General features: G+C 38.7%; 1 protein-coding gene across 7 annotated transcripts in view; it reads left to right on the forward strand.

The window, feature by feature from the left end:
- Positions 1-18,020, forward strand: part of actn4 (actinin, alpha 4) — an 86,961-nt gene extending 68,941 nt beyond the window's left edge. For 2 of the 7 annotated variants that reach the window (XM_088079250.1, XM_088079249.1), the window contains exons 9-22: positions 1,976-2,068; positions 2,242-2,367; positions 3,046-3,150; positions 4,433-4,580; positions 5,253-5,403; positions 5,551-5,659; positions 6,830-6,970; positions 7,155-7,337; positions 7,798-7,932; positions 9,522-9,701; positions 10,263-10,409; positions 14,579-14,644; positions 16,334-16,492; positions 17,486-18,020. In XM_088079250.1, the coding sequence (XP_087935376.1) occupies positions 1,976-2,068; positions 2,242-2,367; positions 3,046-3,150; positions 4,433-4,580; positions 5,253-5,403; positions 5,551-5,659; positions 6,830-6,970; positions 7,155-7,337; positions 7,798-7,932; positions 9,522-9,701; positions 10,263-10,409; positions 14,579-14,644; positions 16,334-16,492; positions 17,486-17,644 (1,902 nt within the window). In that variant the 3' untranslated portion in view covers positions 17,645-18,020. The other 5 variants (XM_088079248.1, XM_042486006.2, XM_088079252.1 and 2 more) reach the window with 4 other exon arrangements.
- The last annotated feature ends 5,151 nt before the right edge of the window (positions 18,021-23,171 follow it).

Here is a 23,171-nt window from a genome sequence, read left to right on the forward strand (position 1 = left end):
AGACCTCAGTGGGTAATTTAGCTCTTGGTAAAAACCTCCTGAACAACGAACACCAGCGAAATCCTAACCAGGAGTTAGAGCTTTTGAAGTTTCCGGTGGTTACGATCTGTTGTCCTGTCTGCTAAATACCACTAAATCCTACACACTGTTCCTCTGAAAATTAATATTTAAAATAAAAAAGTGTCATAGCCATGTATGATGCAACAAATAAAGTTTCGTAAACAGAATATATCAGCTTTAATCAACATGTCAAAGTCTTTGTACTGTTTTTTTTTTTTTTTTGTTTTTGTTGTTTATTATTCCAGTGGTACAGTAGTGTAATATCCTACCGATGTGGACTCCAGCGCTACATGAAACTGTAAATACATGTATGGACTGACTCCTGGGTTGTGACAGGAGAAGCATGGAGCTTTAAAACACACAGATTGATTTTTGGCACATTCGACTAACCATCAACAGCTGGAGCATGTTTTAGTTAGTCAAATGTAACCTTCATTTGACTTTGTGCACTGTTTTTAATAACGTGTGCCTGACTTGAGCAGATTTATTCCTATTCACTGCCTGTGTGTGGGGTGTGTTTGCACAAATTTAAAAAGCAAAAAAACGTACTATTATAACAGTTGTAATTAAAGACCAGGTTTATGTTGTTATTAAAAGTAATAGACACCTATTTTCTGTTTGTTTTAGTGAATTAAAGGAATACTTCATTCCCCTGTGATAACCTTTACTCACTCTGTGTAATGTTAAATTCATGAGGAAAAGTTTCACCTTGACGGTGAACAAAGAATCCAAACCTGGAAAAAAGTGTTGTTGAATTGAAGCCATATGTGTATGTGTTTTAACAACAGCAACTATTGCAACTCAGGCAGTATAATCCAGGATTATCCCTATGGGGATCAATAGAGTCTTATCTTATCTTATTAAAACTGAAATCTGATTAAAACAGTAATTTTACCTTGTTGAACACAGGAGCTGCTAGTCTACCACTGCCTCTTTCAGTTGATTTTTTTGTCTTATTGTGTGACTTTGGTGGATCTATACTAAATCTTGAAAACACCAACGTCTCAGAATAACACAAACAAACCAACTGATGGAGGCAGCAGTAGACCAGCAGCTCCTGTGTTGTGTGAGGAGAAAGTGTTGCTTTGTAAGGAGCAAAGATAGGTTTGCCTTTCAGTTCAGTTTTATCCTTTTGAAACCTGACCAAATTTCAATAACATGGGACGAAGCCAGTGAGCAATGAAAAAAGAAATGACACAAAAATCAGTGAAAACTACAAAAAAAAATTACCTGAAAACTAACAATAAAAAATACAAAAACTTTGTGCTTTAAATGTTATAATAATTCTATAACATAATTCTAAACACGCAATTATGATAATTATAAATATATTTTTCCAAGCGTTTATTCTTTTTTACATAGACATTTTCCCCAAGCTTATTAAAGATAATTTTCTTAAAGTGCTCATTTCTTGCTATGTGCAGGACATTTCTTACCAAGTTGCTCATTACCTTTTTTCCACTTTTTTGAAAAAAAGAAAATAATGTCACTCCAAGTTTCAAAGGGTTAAATAGTAAAACTATGGTGAAAGTGTAGTGTTTGTTGAGTACTAAGCATATGTCTGGATAAATGAGACTTGGATTTTACTGCACAAGATTTGTGAAAGTTTAACAGGTTTTTAATGCAGTTTTGCTGTTAAACATGAACCTGGTTTACTTCAATTTATGTAGAATTTTCTCAGTTTTTGGATTCTTCATTCCTGACAGGCATGAGACAAAAACAAGTTTTCCTCCATGTAACATGGGGTGAGCAAATTATATAGAAATGGTCATTTGCAGGGGGTTGCAGTATTTGTTTTAATGCACAGCATCAATTAAAAACTCTGTAACTCCACTGAATGTTCTCACTAAGCTTTGGGCACAGTGAGTGGACTCCAGTCACTGCGAGCACTACTCATCACTCTGTTTCCTGATAGGCTGAGACAGCCGCCAACCGCATCTGCAAAGTGCTGGCTGTCAACCAGGAGAACGAGCAGATGATGGAGGACTACGAGAAACTGGCCAGTGAGGTTAGTACAAAACCTCTCAGCATGTTTACACCTGAGCTCCCTAGACCTCTTAACTTTGTTAAGTTAAATTAGCAGATACACTGAGCAACTGATATTTAATTTATCAATGAGAAAATATCAGAGCCTTGTTTACACTGGGTAATTGTTTTCCCTCCTTGTCTTCCTGTCCTCAGCTGCTGGAGTGGATCCGCCGGACCATCCCCTGGCTGGAGAACCGAACCCAGGAGAAGACAGTGAATGACATGCAGGCAAAACAGGAGGACTTCAGAGACTACCGCTGTGTTCACAAACCACCCAAGGTGAAAAATATATCTAAAATGTATTTTGTTTTATTTATTTTATTTAAAGGGGACCACGTATAGTCCAAAACATAAATGTTACCATTAGATGCACAGTTCCAGATTATAGCTCATGTAGCTTAAGTTCAAATTTTGATCCAGAATCATACCAAGATATTTAAAATCACTGACCATGTCAGTCAGTTCACCTTCAATATTAATGTTCGCATTAGGATGTTGTACCATAGTTTAGGAAAAAAATATTCAAACTTTTTGTTTTACTGACATTTAGACTCAGACAGGACTGATCAAGCCACTGTGTATTTTTTTCTAATGCAGTTGTTAGCTAGGTACTCAGGTATATACACAACAGTATTGTCTGCATACATTTGTATTTCCTTGTCATGGCACTATTTTGGGAGATTATAAATGGAAAGGCTAAATAACAGCGGACCCAACATGGACCCTTGTGCACCCATGTACACTTCATGTAACTACACAGTGCATCACAGACTCCAACACATTTCATCCTATTTGATAAATATGAAGACATTAATGCTAGTGCTCCAGATGAGAAATTAAATCTGGAGAGTTTAGACAGTAAAACATTATGGTTGACTGTACCAAATGCTTTACACAAATTCAAAAATATAGCCCCAACTTGTCTTGTCGTGAGTCAACTTGTCTTTGTGTCTTCAGGTCCAAGAGAAATGCCAGCTGGAGATCAGCTTCAACACTCTGCAGACTAAACTGAGACTCAGCAACAGACCTGCCTTCATGCCATCAGAGGGACGCATGGTTTCTGTACGTTCGCATTCATACAAATCAGATTCTAAAGATGTTTGAATACTTAACAAACTGCGGAAAATATGATCTTGGGGAAAATTCAAATAGCAAAAAAACTGATATACATACACACTGATGAGCAAAGATCTGCTCTGAAAGATTCACATCTGCACTTAAACTCAATCTCAGTCACAAATTGGACTCAATGACTTGTTCCCACTATCTGAGGCCTCTTTAGTTTTGAGTTGTTGTTGGGTTAGCTTCTCAGTAAGCGATGAAACAAAACAGTAAAGTGCACATATGTAAGTAAAACTGCACTGAGACAAATTCAGTGTTTCCACTAAATACATTCAGCAGCTACAAAAATCTCTCAGTACGCAGTCAACTCACTGTCTCGACTTTAAGCAGCCAAAGTAGGGGATGTGCAGAGTTTATGAATTGATCACCACCAGATAAGGTTGCTCAGATCAATTGGTCACCAATCACTATCAGCTGGTATTCATTCTAAATAGTTTAAGCCTGTCAAATGATTTTTTTTTAATGTTATTGTGTTTAACCACATTTTTGAATCACATTTTCAGTTTCAGTATTTTGCATTTCAAAAAAGTTTCGAAGTCCATATTACCAAAATGAAGAAATTCTGACCAGGGTTGTCTTCATAAGGAATCAAATGGCAGCAAAAAAAACAGCATGGGACTAGCATAAAGTGGGCATGTCTGTAAAGGGGAGACTCATAGGTACCCAAAGAACCCATTTTTATTCAGATATCTTCAGGTGGTACCACCCTGGTTGGTAGTCTGAGATTCCTCAGGTCTTCTAACTTGATACCAGTCACGCTAGCCTCCGTCTGTTTTTGCAAGCTGAGATGCACGCCGACCACCAGTTACTGAATGTAATACACCGAATATGCATAAGTGTCTCATACAGCCCCACTTCAAATCCACAACTATCACATGAAATATCTTTGGCATGTCTTAGTTTGATAAATGCTTCATGCTCAGTGCATTTAGACAAAATCACATTGATGTCCTCAAATTCAAAAAGTTGCTTTTTGCCATCATACGATGAACAGAAATGTCCTCGATCAACTTTAAGTGAAGTTCTTTCAGATATTACAACAGAATACTCTGTACAGGGTCACACCATTTAATTCATACTGTTCATTTTGGAAAGGTTTATGGTCGCGGGAGCAGCGTTTTATTCTGCTATATGTGAAATACACAGACAGAGAAACAGGAGCCACACTTTACTCTGCAGTGAGGGATTCATGTCAGTAACTGCTGCTGCTGTTTGCTCTCAGGACATCAACGGAGCGTGGCACACTCTGGAAGGAGCAGAAAAAGGCTACGAGGAGTGGATCCTCAGCGAGATCAGACGTCTGGAGAGACTGGAGCACTTGGCTGAGAAGTTCCACCAGAAGGCTGCGATCCATGAATCCTGGACCGATGGTACTTAAATCATCACACACACGTTCACACTAGATGAACACACTTTACACTGTGCTGAATCACCTCTCTGAGATCAAGATGGATACTCTTGTTTTTGCAAAAATCTTGCCCCAGTTTCATGATTACACGTCCCTCTTAAATCTTTTGTCTCCTCTTCATCCAACAGCACTTTTTGTCAAAGTGGATGTAATAAATAAGATTTTAAAAAAGACAAACACAGCATTGAGCTTTATTTACAGTCATGGAATATCGCAATCACTTTTTCCAGGCCTGAAAAAGGCATTGAATCAGTAAAAATCATAAAAGTTTTGGAAACGTCATGGAATTTTGTAGTTTATAATAAAATTTTTGATGTAATTAGGCAACATTTTAAATTTATTTTCTGCAGCCTTCGACATCACATAGCTTTGATATGCATCGCTGTGTGACGTTTTGTCCACTATCATGTGTTTCTTAATTTCTCCCCACATTTCATCTCTCCCCTCATGTATGTGCCTGATAGCAGAAACTATGTGTGAAATGTATCATTGGTAAAAATGTGTGAGAGCCCTGTATTTAACCAGTCAGTGTTAAAGCACGAAATCGATGCTGTTTTTTGTGTGTTTTGCTGTTTTGAGCTTCTCTGCAGCTTTTTACAGGTTGAGAGCTTGAATGAATTGTGTTTGTATGCAGGTAAGGAGGCCATGCTGACCCAGAAAGACTATGAGACTTCCACCCTGTCAGAAGTGAAGGCATTGCTACGAAAACACGAGGCCTTTGAGAGCGACCTGGCAGCCCATCAGGACAGAGTGGAGCAGATCGCCGCCATTGCACAAGAACTCAAGTAAGGAAAGAAGAAGTGTGGAGTGATAAACAGCCGTTGACCTGACAGGTCACACTGTCGAGAGAAATAGTCCTGACAGGAAAAACCTTCTGCATAATTTATCGGTGTATTAGTTTAGAATCTCATATGAAATCTGTGTGTTTCCAGTGAGCTGGATTACTACGACTCTGCCAGCGTCAATGCTCGCTGCCAGAAGATCTGTGATCAATGGGATGTCCTGGGAGCCCTCACCCAGAGCCGCAAAGAGTCACTGGAGGTACGAATAAGCCTGTTATATGTGTGCGTAAGTCTCTGATCAGATGTTGGTGACCGTTACAAGATCATGAGAAACTGATGCTTCCACATACCTGGATGTGAGAAGATCGCGTGGCGTGTTTGTCGCCACACCTCAATCCAAGGACTTTATAGCGCTCTCTGTGTAAATCGTATTTCTGTTCTTTTTTTCTATTTGTTTGTTTATTTATGTATTTACTTGTCCTTTCCTACTCTGTTAAGTGGCCTTGGGAACCTTGAAAAGCACTATATTTATTATTGTTATTATTATTATTATTTGTTATTGTTGTTGTTGTTGTTGTTGTTATAATTATGAAGCAGTAGTGTGTTTTTTCCATTTTGTCCTTATTTTCCCAAAAGTTCTAAACAAGAAAGCATGTTTAGAGAGAATATTTGTTGCCATGTGAACAACTCTTACAATGTATCACAAACCTATTATCTCTATCTGCATTTCAGCCAGAGCTGCAACAATTGAATCGCCAAATATTTCAATAGTTGATTTGTTGTTTTAGCCATTTTTCGAGGAAAAAAAGTGAAACATTTGCTGGTTCTCTCTTAAATGTGAGAATTTGCAGCTTTTCTTTCTCACTTAAAATTGTAAATGATATATGAGAATTTTTCACAATTCTTTTAATTTTTCATGGGCGAGATGATTACTTGTTAATGAAAATAATCATTAGTTGCAGCCCTGTGTACAGTAATTGTCTCACTTAAATATGAAATCTAAAACTGAACTGAACTTTAGGTCTGAATGTACAGGAGCACAAGGGGCCAAAGTAACTTATTAGTGTGTTTCTGCCTTCACTGGTCTTTTATCGCTGCATTGAGATCCCCAAAAAGACCCTATCGGTGTGTTGAAAAAAAGAAGAGTTTGTATGAAATATCAGTTACAAGAATTTTACATTTGTCAAGTTTGTTTTTGTCAAATATAGAAAAGAAATAAATATCTTTATATTTCTTTATGTAACATAACATGTATGTGTATAAATTGTAGAAAATTGTAAAATGATACCCAGTCCTGTAAGGGCTGATAAAGTACTCTGTACTTGAACAGCTGTATCAGGTATTTATATCCACATATTTAAATTCTTCTCATTAATTTCATGAAGTTTATTTTGTTAAACTCCTCTTCTGGCTGTTTTCTTGCCGACAGAGGACAGAGAAGCAGCTGGAGTCAATAGACGAGCTTTACCTGGAGTACGCAAAGAGAGCGGCGCCCTTCAACAACTGGATGGAGGGAGCGATGGAGGACCTGCAGGACATGTTCATCGTTCACAACATCGAGGAGATCCAGGTAAGCAGAAACTGTGCAGTGTGAACCAGGTATGTGCAACATATCAAACGCAGATATGAGGATTTACTAAAGATATCTGAATTAAAAATGAGGCACACAGTAGTAAACACAGAGGTATAAACCACATCTGTGATCTTTGCCTTTTGGTGGCGGTAAAACCAGACGTGTTTGTTTCCTCTCGCAGGGTCTCATCACAGCCCACGAGCAGTTCAAGTCCACCCTGCCGGAGGCCAACAAGGAGCGGGAGGCCATCCAGTCCATCCAGGCCGAGGTGCAGAAGATCGCCCAGAGCAACGGCATCAAGCTGAGCGGTGGGAACCCCTACACCACCATCACACCCGAGAGCATCGACAGCAAATGGGAAAAGGTAAGCTGCAGCCTAACGATTAGTCTTACACCTGACTCTGTTTTTTTGTTGTTCTAGCTCATTCCACCTTTTAGTTTATGTGTACTTCATGCTAAAGAAATCGTAAATATGGTGATGGTGTCTCAGATTTTTTTCTTTTTTGTTAAAGAGGTTCTGGGAAGACACGCAACTGTGTTTGTTTTATTTTATTTTGCTTTTTTATTGTCATTTCTGTCTTCTGCCCCTTTTTTTGCCAACCCAGCAACAATTTAACACTGCAGTAGATAATGTTTACAGTACAGTACAGTAATTTTTGATTTAGGATTAATAATTGTCTGATCAGTAATCACTCACAGATTAATGATTTGTACACAGCAACAGTTGCTAACGTAACTAAAGATGCTGTCATCCACAGTATTTATAATGTGTGTGTGTGTGTGTGTGTGTGTGTGTGCGCGCGCGTGTGTGTGTGTGTTTGCAGGCAATGGAGATGGTGCCGCAGCGTGACACAGCCCTGCAGGAAGAGCTCAATAAGCAGAATAGCAACGACAGTCTGAGAGCCAAGTTTGCCACTCAGGCCAACACCGTCGGCGCCTATATACAGGACAAGATGGAGGTAATGGTTCAGCCCACGCATTCGATCACCATGGTGTTGAAGGGGTTCGTCTTTGCACAGCTGTATGTAGTTTGTCACAGTTTTCAAGCCAACATTGAACAACAGTGAGCTCACGGAGCAAAGAGTCGTCAGGGTTTAGTGGATCTTCATAAGAGCGCAACAGTCGGCTTCAGAGTTTTCACAGAGGTGAACTCCTTTGTGAGGGATTCTTATTTGGTTTATTCATATTCTTTATTTACTCACTATTTTTGTTCATGATAACTAGTCTTTGGATTTCTCGGGCAGCTTCACTCACTAATGTTCATGACAACACAATTCGACCCAAATCCTTGAGCACAGGAGCCTTGAATTAAAAATCTTAACTCAGGATTAAAACCAAAGTCAGACAGACTCGGAGCACTTTATTTTTATTATTAACCATTTTGAACCATTTGGGTTGTTGTAGTTTTATGTCCCTTCCACAGAGTGGTGGACCACAAAAGCATCGTCTAGAGTTCCATTCAATTACCCCTTAGGAACATGGGTTGACATCACTGTTTTTGTGCTGCATTCAGACACCTTTTTCAACCTTTAACCCTAAACAAATACGGGAAAACTCCCAAAAAAAAAAAAATCTGGTTAAAACTCTGTCTGGGACTGAAAATACATCTGTCCGTTTTATTTTGCTCCACATACTCCACATACTCTATCTGTCCACTGCAGTGGACATGATGCATTAATAATTCAGTCAAACTCAATAAAGATCCCAAAAGTCATGTTTGTTGTTATTTAATGTCATTATGCTTTTTCATACCATTGTAAATGTTATGTCCCCCGATCAGTCTCAGAGGGTGAGAGATATCATGGCGGAAAGAGGTGTATAAACAAAAAGTTTATTTACAGAAAAAAACATAATAAAAGTGTACAAAAAAGTCTTCAGAAACATTAATAAGGAACTGATAAAGAAATTAACAAAAAAAATGCCACATTACAAAAAGAGTGGCACAAAAAGTGACACACCCATCTTTCACCAATAACAGTAAATATTTTAAAAGCATGTGTTTTTGTCAACTTATATCAGGTTCTATTAAACCTATAGATAGAATTATCAAGGTTAATAAATAAACATATAAATCCGTAAATACAATGATAATGCTAATAATAAAAGATAATTAAGTAAAATACTCAACGAGTAAATAAAAGGGAAAATAAAAGGATAACAGCACAAACTAAGATAATAAATAAATATAAACAGACTAAAATGTATGATTTATTAGTCAAAAGATAAATAGATAACGTTCAATTAAAAGCCAATCTAAAAAGCTAGGTTTTGAGTTTGCTTATGAAAAAATCAACCTTTAAAGACCATTTAATTGTGAGAACCTATTGATGCATTAAAGGGTTAAACTGAGCCACTACAACTGTGATTTTTATAAATGTGTCTTGGGGTGCTGGACCGAGTCTGCAGAGTGACAGTCTGCCTCTGTGTCTTCTAAAGGTTTCGCACTGTGCTGCATGCGATGGTGATGATAGATGATCTGAAAACTATAAGCTCATTTGCATGCGTTTTTAGGATTAACTGGATAGTGACTGTGTGTTTGTGTTTGCAGGAAATCGGCAGGATATCCATTGAAATGAACGGCACTCTGGAGGACCAGCTGACCAGCCTGAAGGACTACCAGCAAAACATCGTGTCTTACACGCCTGAAATTAACACACTGGAGGGATACCATCAGCTCATCCAGGAGGCCCTCATCTTTGACAACCAGTACACTTCCTATACGATGGAGGTAACACACACACACACACACACACACACACACACACACACACACACACACACACACACACACACACACACACACACACCTAAAGCCTTCATTAATTAATCAGTTCACTTGCTAGTCCTGATCGTACCTGATGTTTTTGACTTTTTTTTCACTGGTAAAGCCCATAAAAGCAGTTAGTTTTGGTAAAATCACCTCTGGTCCACTGCCAAGAATCAAGTCCAGTCATCACCCTCCAGTAGAAGTACGTTGGTATCACGCTGTTGTTTGATCAACAGACAATAAATATCCATTTTAGCCGTTATCGTTTTCGCTCATGTGGCACAGCTGCTCCGTTTAATATGTGTCAGCGCATGTGAACACCAGATCCTATTAGAGGACATCCCATGTAAACAAGTGACCCAAAATCTTCGATCAGATTGATTTCAGTCAGATTAAGAAGAAGTGTGCATGTAAATGCAGATATTATGTAACATGTTTCCTCCTCCACCTCTCCTCTCATTTCTCTTCTGCTCCCCGTCTCCCTCGCTTCCTCCCCCTCCCTCCTGTGTCCCTGCTCTGCAGCACCTCCGTGTGGGTTGGGAGCAGCTGCTCACTACCATCGCCAGGACCATAAACGAGGTCGAGAACCAGATCCTGACGCGTGACGCCAAGGGCATCAGCCAGGAGCAGCTGTACGAGTACCGTGCCTCCTTCAACCACTTCGACAAGGTCAGGGGCCCGGGCTCTCCAGGGCCACGGCTTCTTTATTACACCTGTGATGTAAAAAAATGTTCATGTGAGAATTAAGCCTTTACTACTGCAGTGTATAACATGATTGAATGAATGTTTAGACCTTACAAGGGGGTGAGAGAGGAGCCAAGCGTGTGAGTATTCATCCTAATGTTTCACAGAGGCGAGCACGTGTTGGGGAGAAGTTGTGTCCGTGTGTGAGCAGATTAGAGAAGAGAGTTTATGTCACTGACTGGCTTTTATTTCAGCTGAGATGCATCCCATCACCGATCCAAAAAAAACAAACAAACACTGTAGTTGTCTTAGTTAAAGTCAGTTAAAACATAACATGAATGCAGTACATGTTTTAATTCTGTTGTAGGTTGCGTTTTTGTGCACATCTTTGTTTTGGTGAGAATTTGCAGGCTTAGACTGATAGAAATATGGATTTACTCTTTATGCTAATGGAGGTCAGAAAATTTTATTTGAAGTTAAGCATAGAGATAATCCATCTGCTTCACCGTCTACAGAGCTGGTGCTCACTGGAAACCTTCAGTTTTTTTCAGCCTGGACCCTGTTTCCCATGTTTTTGTGTCTAAGTGAGAAATTGAGACAACAATTTTTAAAAGTGGTCCAGTATTGAGAGACAGAGCTGCAGTTGCACCAGCAAAACAGACTGCAAAATAACTACTCGGGGCATGTTTGCACCATCACTTCACGTCCATTTGAGGTGTTTGTTTTTGACAGTGGCAGGCTCACACTGTTATTATAAGTGTCTGACAATATTTTGGGAAGGATCCTACAGAGATGGAGTTTTTTCTTAAAGAGTAAGATCCTTTTTGTTTAACCAGAAACAAACCCGGTAGACTCCATTAAAATTAACAATCATTTTATCATCGTAAAACCCACTTAGATGTGAAAAATAACTGGCTATGTACACGTTAAATTACTGTTTATTTAAATGGAGTCTGGTGCGTTTGGTGATTTCGGGGCTGTTTCTGGTTTAAAAAAAAGGATCTTTCTCTGGAGGGATCCTTTCCATAATGTTTTAGACTCTTTAAATTACAATCAAAGCCTGTCAGCACTTTTAGTGGACAAAAAATATGATGCAAACCTGCTCTGAGTTGTTACTTTGCAGCCTGTCTCACCAATGCGACTGCAGCTCTCTATAAATACTGGACCAGTTTCAAAATCGTTGTTCCCAGTAGTAATCTGAACACAAAAACATGGGAAATGGGGTCCAGGCTGAACAAAAGTGAAGCTGCTCTAATATTGGGTGTGAACAGCACAATGTGTCACCATACTTCTGTGTGCTGTGGTCGTTGTTGAAACACCTCCATCATTCACCATCTCACGCCACTCTGTGTGTGTGTGTGTGTGTGTATTTGTGTCATTGATTCACGTTACTGTCTGACACTGTGGGACTCTGCCACGTATTCCTGTGGTCACTCACCGTCACATCACGTCAGTGTTTCTGGGCACAAAACACTTCTTGTGATCTTTTACAGCACGACACCAGAACCTTTGAATATTTCAAAATCACAGTGTCCACATGAGGACAGTAGTCGTTACAATATAAACTTTATGAACCCTTTAACACCTGGATTGACATCTTTTTTTAGACACCTTTCACAAGCAATCAAACCTCTGAAACCTGGGCAAATTGGTTTCTTTTTTTTCTTTCTTTCTTTTTTTTTCAGAAACAGAGAGGAACATGACAGGATTTTTAGATCTGATCATAAAACAAGGGGAAATGTGCTGAAAAGTATTTTTATTTTTATAAAGATGATATTAATGTAATGTTTTTGTTTTTGTAAATTTTTTTTTTCTGTTAATTTTCTTGTAACTTTATACTTACTTCTTGCTAAGTTTTGGGCTATTTTTTTAAGATGCTTGGCACCCTCTTTCTATGTTTTTGAAAGAAATAATGCCAATTTGCTCAGGTTTCCAAGGGTTAAACAGTGGACATGCTGACTTCCCTAGTACGAGTGCTAGCATTTGTCCATTTTTTAGAAATCAACATGTAGAGCTCAGTTTCATATTTATGTTATCCTGCTGTATTTTTAATCAGAAAGCCTTTTAATGTTTGCAGAGGGAATTTTGAAAATAATTCTTTATGTTTCTGTAAATTCATTTGAATACATTTTCATAATTAAGTCAAGATGTGCTGAAAAGAAACAGATTGTGATGCTCTTCACGGGTCGGTCATGGCTGCCTGTGAATGTGGACATTGTCTAAACATCAGTGAATGTCTGTCTGTCTGTCCGTCCGTCCTCCATGTCCTCATGGCCACATGCCCTCATCTCCTTGCATGCTGTGGAATCGCATGGTCACCCTTCACCACCATCCCTATGTGTCGATTGGTTCATCCTCATGACGTTTGGCGCTCTGTCGTTGGGTGTTTGGCCGATCTCAGGACCACAGCGGGGCCCTGCAGGCCGAGGAGTTCAAGGCCTGTTTGATCAGTCTGGGCTACGATGTGGAGAACGACAAGCAGGTAGGAGCTCCAGCGCGGGACTGAGGGAAAGAGTCGGTGTTTGTCAGGCTTTTGAGCAGGAGAGCAGAGCAGAGATCACTGACAGTGGCACTCAGAATAAAGGTCATAACAAATATTGGTCGAACAATTCACCCGTCAAACTGCATTGAAAATTACAGTCATTGAGAACAATTCTAATCTATTGAGATTTCAGATCACACCAAATAGAAAACTTCAGGATAGCTAATTTGAGGAAAAAATATACCAGGAAAAAATTATGTTGTTTTTTCACCATTCATCCCATGTTACTTCCGGCCTGAGATGAGCAGAATTTATTTCATAACAAAAGCTTTATTTAACTTTATACTTTATACTTACAATAGACAGTAGTTTATTTGATTTTATTTGAACAGGACTTAATCAACTTTAATATACTTTTTGATTATAGTTCTTTATTTACCTTCATTATTGCAGTGCCTTATTTAACTTTATTATAACAGTACTTTATTTAACTTTACTATAACGGTATATTTAACTTTTATTGTAACAGTTACTTATTTAATACTTTTTTAAACCTTAATTTAATAGTAGTTTATTTAAGCTTAATTTTATAAGAACAGTAACTTTATTTTAACATTTAACTTTATTGTAACCATAATTGATTAAACTTTATCGTAACAATAGTTTATTTAACTCTATTATAACAGTAGTAGTAGTTAATTTTGCTTATTATACAATAGCAGCTACTTTATTAAACTTTATTGAAATTGTAGTTTATTTAGTAGTTTAGTAATTTGGTAGTTTTAAGTGGTTTAAAGGAAATTTCAAAATCTCGAGATGTATAATGTGCATTGCGATATAACCTAAATATATTGCAATATTATTTATAGACCGATAACAATTGTTTGGAAAAGATATGCATTAAATAAAAATTTAAAATGTGTTTAGCAAATGCTTAATCAAAACAGAAAAGTTCAACATCATACACAGCAAGTTTGAAGCAAATTTTTTGTAAAGTGAAAATTTTAATAAAAATAGCTCCCTGAGATGTTACAAAGTAAAAGTTCCTCCCATTCCGACACTTTCTTTGCACTTAATAATTAATTAATTTTATCAGCGATCATTGCCAGATAACAGGCTAATAATCGGCTAGGCCATCTGTCAACCCCTAATCGTTACTTTCTAACATAATTGCCTTTTAACCGCTGTACTTAGATGATGCATTGCATCTATTTAAATTGACCAACTTCACTTCACTCTGGCCTTTAGCTGTAAGAGGTGGTCAGTGATCGGCCGGCGCTCCTGCTCAGAGCTCATGATGAGGCAGGCAGGTTCAGTCCGTCAGCATGGAGGGCCGAGAGCGGCTGCGTCCCTGTTTGTCCACCGGGGGTCTCTGTTGCTTTGTGCTGCTTCAGCTCGACCAGGCTCCCTCTCACTCTCTGAGCAGACCCCGCCTCCTCTGTCTGTCTGTCTGTCTGTCAGGTTTTACTTTCGCTGTTAACTGTGCTTTTTATCTTTTTTTCATCTCCCAAACATGACTCACTCTCTCTACGACATGCTGATATCTCTGTTTCTGTCCTTCACTCCTTCCTTCTGCTCCTCTCTGCCACCTGTATCTCTCTGACTCCCCCCTTGTCGACTCGCCCTCCCCTCTCCTCCCCCCCGGCCTTTGCTGTGCTGTGGCGGCCCACAGAAGCGGTCAGGACAGATGGTCTCAGATGATTTCCGGGCTCTACTCATTTCAACAGGAAACAGCCTGGTACTGCTGCTGGCATGATGCTCTGACAGGGCGTCTGCAGGTCCAACTACATCCTCATTCAATTCACTTTGTCAAATTCAAAGCTGAAATAACCCATCATGAGCTCTGACACCATGTTTTGAATGAGGTTAAAGACATTTTTGTCTCCTATCATGCTAACTATCGAGTGAGAAACTGACCCATTCAAGATTAGAGCTAAATATCGAACTCTTAGAGTAACAACCACAGTGGCTGGTTTCATTTACTTCATGGCATATTCCCTAAAATCCTAATTTTTGTAATTGTAGACTGCATGTGTAGCATTTAACACGTAGTTTTTTAAGCATGCTTGATGTTAAGAACAAAATGCATGCGCCTGGCTAAATCAAGGACACATTTGGTGCATTTGAGATGCTTTTGGTTGAATAGCAAAATATTTTTTTTATATAAAGATGTTCTGATACCAGTATCAAAAATACCACTGATACTCCCTAAAAAGCTGGATTGGGTATCGGGTATCAGCTAAATTCTTCTTCACTGCTCTGGAACAGTAGCCTACACAGCAAGTTGTGCTGTGCAGCCACTGGCAAATACTGTATTTGTGAGCTGTGAAGAAGTGATTTCTGATTTTATGACTGAAAAAAAGATTAATTAATTTAAAAAAAAAAAAAAACAACAACAACTAGTAAAGATTGGAATGGTAGCTGTTAAAAAATGTAAGCAATTTGAAAGTATTTTGGATGAAATAAAGATCTATGGCATTTATACTCTGTACATATTTACTCATATTTTACATACGTTTTAACTTGAGTCATGCCATACTGCATTGATAGCAATCATTTTTGTTTGTTTGGGGTTTTTGTTTTGTTTTTGTTGTGTTTTGTTCTATTTTTTTTTTGTCAGCTGTAGTTTTTTTCTCTCCAAACTTTGTTGAATACATTCAACACAGGTACATTCTATACATACATTGTATAAAAAATATTTCATGGTAAAAACAATAATAATAATAATAAACAATAATTAAAACAAGGAAAAATAAAGAAACAAAAAAAACCTTCGGGGTCTGCTAAACAGACAGAAAAAAACTGAAATGTCTGAATAAGTTTGTCATTTAAAAATTTTATTTTTTTTTAGTTTAAAATTTAAATTTTTCATAATAACTGGGTAATACAGCATACTGTAACATGTATACTTTATATAAGATGGTTTTCCTACAGTGGAAAAATCTTATACTGCTGCAACCCTGTTTATAATATCTGTGGCTGTGAGTATAATGTCAAATCTGAGTTGGCGCCTGCAGACATCCTGCTCTCTCTCTCTCTGTTCCTCTTACTGCTTGTCTTATTTTGTCATGTCTGTGTTGCTTTTGTACTTGTTGCACTTCTTCCTTAGTTTGGGATAGACTACTGACTGAATCAAAATGTCATTTTTGTCATGTAGACCGTCCAAATTATATGTAGCTGTTTCTTTGTCTGTGTTTCCCATTGATATTAACCAGTGGTCGTGTCATGTATGTATATGCATGTGTCAAAGTGTGAACTTTAAAATATTAGGACTGCAATCTTTAACATGTATTCACCGGCTCAGTCTATTTTCTGGTGGTCCTGATGTTTTACACACTTAAAGTACTATATGTCACATTATGTGTGTGTGCGTTTGAACACAGAGTGCCGCCTGTCCCGGGTTAACCTGTTGTTTCTCGGTTTCCAGGGTGACACCGAATTTGCTCGCATCATGGGCATAGTGGACCCCAATGGCAGCGGCACCGTCACCTTCCAGGCCTTCATTGACTTCATGTCCAGGGAAACGACCGACACGGACACCGCAGACCAGGTCATCGCCTCCTTCAAGATCCTGGCCGCTGATAAGGTGAGTTTTCTGTTTATTGTTCTAAGTATTCACTTTTTCACATTCTTAATTGTGCTGGTGAACTTATTCTGTATGATTTGATTTTGTTTGAAGATTCATATTTAACAGGTTTAGACTGCTAGGGGGACTTTAAAAGTGGGCGTGGCAAAAGGCTTGTCCAGTCATTACAAAACATACTGGATATGTTTCATAACCATGTTGAAACGTGTGTAAAATAATTTTGAAATCACTTCTTCAAACATATCTGTTCAAAAAAAGCCTTTTTACTCATTTTAGCACTTTGTTTATATTAAACGTCTTAGATGGTTATGGTTATTATTGATTTTATCTTTTATTTTTCCATTGGGTATTGTCTTTTTATATGTTAATTGTTTGATTTAATTTGCCTCAGTGCAATTTTCAGTTCAGTTAGCTGCCACCTTTGTTTATCTGTTTCAGTGGTGGGATTTTTCTTTATTGTTGGGGTTCCTATTTTTGTATTTCTTAAAATGGTCTGATTTATTTGCCTAAATCCTGAGTTGTTGTAAATCCAGGCATAATGATGTAGAGCACTTTATAATCTTCTTTTGAAAACCGCTTTATAAATAATTTATTATTACTATTATTGTTGATTTTTTTATTGTCAATTAATTAATTTTATTAAATGCATACAATTAGCTTTAAACTCAGTTTATTTATAATTTAATGAAAACTTTTGGCCCCTTTATGTGAATTCGCAATTGATTTAATCATTTGAGAAAATGACTGCCGTATTTGTCATATTGTAATTCATAAATGGACCAAAACAATAGCTGTGTCCATTCTATTCACCCCTGATGATGAATAACCAACATGACTCGTGATAAAAGAGTTACCTCACATACTTTATGCAGTATTTAAGATATTAAATGCAGATCAATAAATTGATCCTGTTATGTGAACTTCGGTGGACCAGCTTCTTACAGGATGTACATGTTGGACATTGCTCACTGTGGCTTCCTCTGTGTCCATCAGAACTACATCACGGCCGACGAGCTGAGGCGGGAGCTCCCCCCCGACCAGGCGGAGTACTGCATCGCCCGCATGGCGCCCTACGCAGGGCCCGACGCCGTTCCCGGAGCCCTCGACTACATGTCTTTCTCCACCGCTCTGTATGGTGAGAGCGACCTGTAGAGGAGGAAGAGGAGGGCTGGACAGACGAGGGAGGGAGGGAGAGGAGGAAGAGGAGAGGGAGGTAGAGAGTTACTCTGTGCGTAGACGAGGTGCCAGGAAGCGAGTGTTTGGAAGAATTGGAGTGGTGGTTGTGAGATGCCCCTGCGTGTGCCGGTTTAGAAATCATGAGGAGTTTTTCAGAGCTTGTTGATTAAAGCGTAGTTAGGTTTGGCCTCCGTCAAATGTTTTCAGCTCCGTTAATCATAACAAAAAAAAGGTTTATACGAACGGGCATATCGAGGGGCAGCTGGGGGACAGTTGCTCTGTAGTGCGGGTCCTTAGCTTCACCCTCTCTGCCTTTGTGGGGTCAAACTGGGGCGGGATGGGGTTAGGGTTGGGGGAGGGAGGGCACAAGCTAATCTGATACTTATGCTAATTTTTGTTTATTTTATTATAAATTTCTTTTTTCTTGCCAGGCGGCGGGGGTTGGTTGGCGTGGCGACTGGCGAGGTTTGTGTATTAGATAGAGATATATGCTGCGGGAACAAGGGGGTGGGCAACCAGAGATAAAATGACATATTTACCCATAATTCCCATGTTGCTGGATAAGGTGACCTGTCTAACCTCAGCTCTTTTCCTCCTCCTGTCTTTGTTTCTTTTTTGTTTATTTTATGGAGCAGGTGGGTGGTGGTGGTGGTGGGGGGTCCGGTGGTCGGTGCAGGGGGGAGGGGCAGGGAGTGGGGCTCAGCGCTGTACATACTTATTTTTTCAGTGCGAAGAACAACATAGTCCCACTTGTTCAGAATAATCGCAGGCTTTCCAGTAGGGCAAAGTAGAGTGACATTTATTAAAAAAATAATAAATAAAATGACAAAACACAGAAAATTAAAAGCCAATGAACGCAGCACAGAGAGACCAGTTTCACCGGTGGAAAGGTTTGAGCTTCCAGAAGTCTTTTCTTCAAGATTTGTTGTTTTTGTGATGGAAAATCTACTCGGTAGCCATGAAGTTGTGTACCTTCTCCTGTATCAATCCTATGACAGGTGACACCATAAATTATACACAAATATTTGCTTCTGTGAAACTTCTCCTGGTTTGGGCTTCAGATGCTCATTTAAATACTATACATTTATATGATAAAGCAAGATTGTAGTAGTAAAAGTTAGTCCAGTTTTATATTCCATAAATCGCACATACATGCAGAAATATACACACACCAAGTCATGGATGCATCTGATTGGCTGAGTGAGGGGTTTTTTTTTTGAGCTCCAAAAGTGAATTTTGGAAAAATGGCGGAAGTAATAAATTGCTGGCTACAGCCCCGTCCTTCTCTCTCTTGCTCTCTTCCTACCCCACGTCCTCCCCCATCTCTCACCCATCCCCTCTCTGAAGAAAAGGGAAAGATCGGGGAGGCGTCTGTATGTAAACATTCCATTATGTGCAAATAAAACATTTTAAAAAAGTAAATTGTTATGTAAAAAAAAAAAAAACTATGCAATCACGATGTGTTCAATATCTGGGGAAAGTTGTGGGCATCAGAGTTCCCTGTCTAAATTAAACAGAGGATCCAAGAGTTCTCTGGTGTGTGTTGGCTGTTAAGGGGGAGAGGAGGGGGAGACGGAGGGAGGGACAGACGGGGAAGGAACTGAGAAGAAAAGACTTGGACCAAAAGCTTGTTTCTTTTTTTTCCTTTCTCTTTTTTTCCCCTGCTGCGAGGTTGGAGAGAAATGAACTCTGGAATTGTGATTTTCCTTTTTTTGTACTCTTTAATATCAAACCTTATCTGCTGTACTGGAAACTGCAACGCCTTCTGTCTCTAATGATAAGTGAGTTTCACAAAGCACACATAAAAGTTTCCTTACAAAATACCTCTGCTCGTCCCCATGTCTTTTTTCTTGTCTGTCTGTGTTTGTTAAACTTGAAGTCTGCATAACTGAGACTAGAGCCCATGATCCCGTCCTACTGGCTGTCCCTTTCAAACAGACCTCCTCTCAGCACTGTTATTACCTCTGTTGCCGGCTTAAAGGCGAGACAACTCTGTCCTCCCACTCTGCAGTCGTCCCTTTTATACAGAACGTTGGGAGACAGTGGTGCAGAAAGAGGGAAGCATGTGACATCTGGTAACATCTGAACCCTAAAACTTCCTGAGGGGTCTGAAAGACATATTTTCTTTAAAAATTTACCACAATCATGCCATTTATCACAGCCAGAAATTTAAGGAAAAAGAAATTATTGTAAGATTTTCAAATTTGCAAATGTTCTTGCTTTAAAGTTCTAAGCTTAAAATAGAAATATTTCACCAAAATCAGTTTATTTGGTAGGTCTTGTCATATATATTTCTAAAAAAAAAAAGAAAAAAGGTTTGTACCTTATCCTGTAAAACTTTTCAACTTCTTACCGTCAAACTGTCTCAGTGTTTTTGAAATCATCAAAAATCATCCGCTGTGCGAAGCTGATATTCTGGCCAGCAGCTGGTACAACTGTTTGTAGTTAATTTGGGAAAATTGTCATTTTTCACTTTTTGCGAATGTCTGTGTGTGCACTCTAATGCATGTGTACATGTGTCTGCAGTCCTGCTTGCATGAATACAGGGAGAGCTTAAGACTTTTTTTCAACTCTAGGATTTAATTTTTTAATTTTAAACTTTCAAACATCAAAGACTAACTTTTTACTGACTGATATTATTCTGGTCAGCAGCTGCTGCTGCTGTGTACAGATTACATGTCATGTTATTAGTCATATGCACATGTTGTGAATGTCAGCTGTGATGTGTGTGTTTGAGTGCTCATAGGAGTGTGTGTGATGTGTAAGCTTATCAGATTTTGTTGGTTTTGTGTGTCATGCACAATATTCTCCTGACATGCAGGTTGTGTGATGACGATGCCTGTTTGTAAGAAAGATTTGAATTTCGCTTATTAGATTAACTGTTTGTTTGGGTGATAACTCTCATTTCATTGCATTGGCTCCAGTGGCTTCATTTGGTGTGAATATTTAGAAAAAGAATAACTGGTTTTTTTTTTATAATTGAGGGAGGGTCATGTATTCCCTGAGTCACTCAGAAGAGACTCAAAAAAAGTATTTGTGTCTTTGGAGGAAATTGGCTTAGTTTGTTTTAAAAGCTGTGAAAACATGGGAAAAGGCAATGGGCAACTTAATAAATAGCCCTAATTTAAAAAAAAAAAAAAAAAAAACAGTCAAAAGTATCAGGAAAATTACCATAAAGCAAGCAAAAAAAAAAGACAAATAGTTTTCTGGACATTGTGTGTTTTTTGGATAAAACATAATTATCTCCCCACAGCTTATTTTCAATTATTATTATGTCATATTTAGGGCCCAAGCTCCGAACAGTGCGAGGACCCCCTTAAAACTGAAGGAATTCTTCTTATTATTATTCGGGCCTGAGCACCGAACAGGTGCAAGAACCCTATTGAAACCCAAGGAATTATTATTATTATTATTCCTACTAATGAATTGCCTTTTGGGGGGGGGGGGGTATCATATTCAAAAACTAATGAAACATTGCAGCTTTATCAAGTCTGGTTAAAATTTTGATATTTTAAGGGTCTCATGCACCAATTTTAAAAAAAATGGCTATTACATTTGTGAGAAACAGCCCTCGACTCTGCTTTCACCTACATTAATCAAAATTGGTTGGCACAAGTATTTGATTTGAAGTTGCAATTTTGGCATATTTTTGGCCATTTTCAGGTGTCGTGTTTTATCTTCTCCTACAGATATTTTAATGGTCTCATGCTTGGGTGGGAGGAAATGTGTCAGTGGCGCCCCCTACAGATTTTCAACAAAGCAGCCCCTACAGTGCGTTTTACCTAGGGCTGTGAAACTTTGGAGGCCTGTGTAACACCCTGAGACCTACAAAAAAAAGTCTATTGGGGCCAAACCCTAAAACCAACAGGAAGTTGGCCATTTTGATTTGAATTTTTAATTTTGGTGTATTTTTGGTCATTTTCAGGGGTCGCATTCTTTCGAACTTCTCCTAGAGCTTTCATCAGATTTACTTCGTGTTGTATGGCTATCTTCATAAGACCGTTGACACCAAAAGTTATCAAATTCATGAGTTTTCATCACACCATGTGACTATTATGAGGCATGTCATTTGCATGTTCTGCTATGAACCAGGAAGTAAATAGGAAGTGATGTGTAACTCTGCTGTGAATGGTCCAATCTGCCCCAAACTTCACGTTTCCTGCCCTGAACACATCTATATGACACTTTTAAGCGATAATGAGAGCACCACCTATTTACACAGGAAAGGCAAAGTTTTACAATAAGACATCCAGCTCCTAGCAGGTTGACTCAATTGATCTCAAAATGGGCTCAAAAAATCTTGATGATGCTTAAAAATGAACATTGTTAGTTTTCGTTGAAAGAGTCAAGGCCTGAAGACATCTGCAGTGCATTTTAAAATCATAGTCATAGCGCCGCCTGTTGGTAGCAGGAAGTTACTTTTTTTACTCTTTGATTTTACCCTGTAGCAGGTTAACTCAGTTGACCTCATATTCACCTAGAATACTGTAAAGACTTTCATGATGCACAGAAAATAAGTTTTAAATTGAGTTTACATCAAAAGCTGTTGCCAAAGTTATGCATTGTTCACCATAAAACTGGAAGCACTTTTGAGGGGCAAGGCATGCACCAAAACTCACCAAACATGGCACAGACATCAGAAGTCCTAAAATGTGATATCTGATATGAATTTTTTTTAGCTCTGTAGTGCCCCCTACAAAATTTCAATGATGCAGCCTCTGTGGTACATTTTACCTAGAGCTACAAAACTTGGGAGGCATGTGTAACACCCCAAGACCTACAAAGAAGCCTCTAGGGCCCATACCTTAAACCCAACAGGAAATCGGCCATTTTGAATTGAATGTGCAATTTTGGCGTAATTTTGGCTGTTTTCAGGGGTCGTAATTTTTCGATCTTCTCCTACAGATTTCATTTGATTGACTTCAAACTTTACTCATCCTCTCAGAATGCCTGGAACTTCAAAAGCTATTCAATTCGTGAGTTTTGTCGCACCGTGTGGCTGCTACTGGGCCAAACATTTCCATGTCTCGCCATGAACCAGGAAGAGGTGCGAGGGCCTGTTCATCGCTGCTTGCAGCTTTAAATGATTCTTCAGTTCATGCTTGTGTTTTAACACATGCAGTACCAGAATCCCACACTGGGTGGAGCAGTATTTATGGGAAATTTTATTTTTGCCTGGGTCCATTCAGTAATGAAAAGTCGGTATAGCAATAAGTTTTTGACTGTGTTGGAGTATGACAGGCCGTGTCTGAGTAGTATTGAGCATGTCAGTGTATAATTTTGTGTGCATTAGAGTGTTTTTAATTCTCATGTCAATATCCGATGAGGTCACGGAGGGGAAAAACAAGCAAATTAAATAGGTTTTAACTTAAGGTTAAGTGAACTGGGAAATGTTTTAATACTTGTACGCATCAGAAATGTTACTGGAGTTTGGCCTCCAGTGCCTTCACATTTGGTTGATTAATAGTCACCACACATATGTGAATTTACAAAATAAAGGAAT

The sequence above is a fragment of the Plectropomus leopardus genome, chromosome 6 (assembly GCF_026936395.1).
Source record: "Plectropomus leopardus strain MGB_pleo_1.0 chromosome 6, ASM2693639v1, whole genome shotgun sequence".
Classification (NCBI taxonomy): domain Eukaryota; kingdom Metazoa; phylum Chordata; class Actinopteri; order Perciformes; family Serranidae; genus Plectropomus; species Plectropomus leopardus.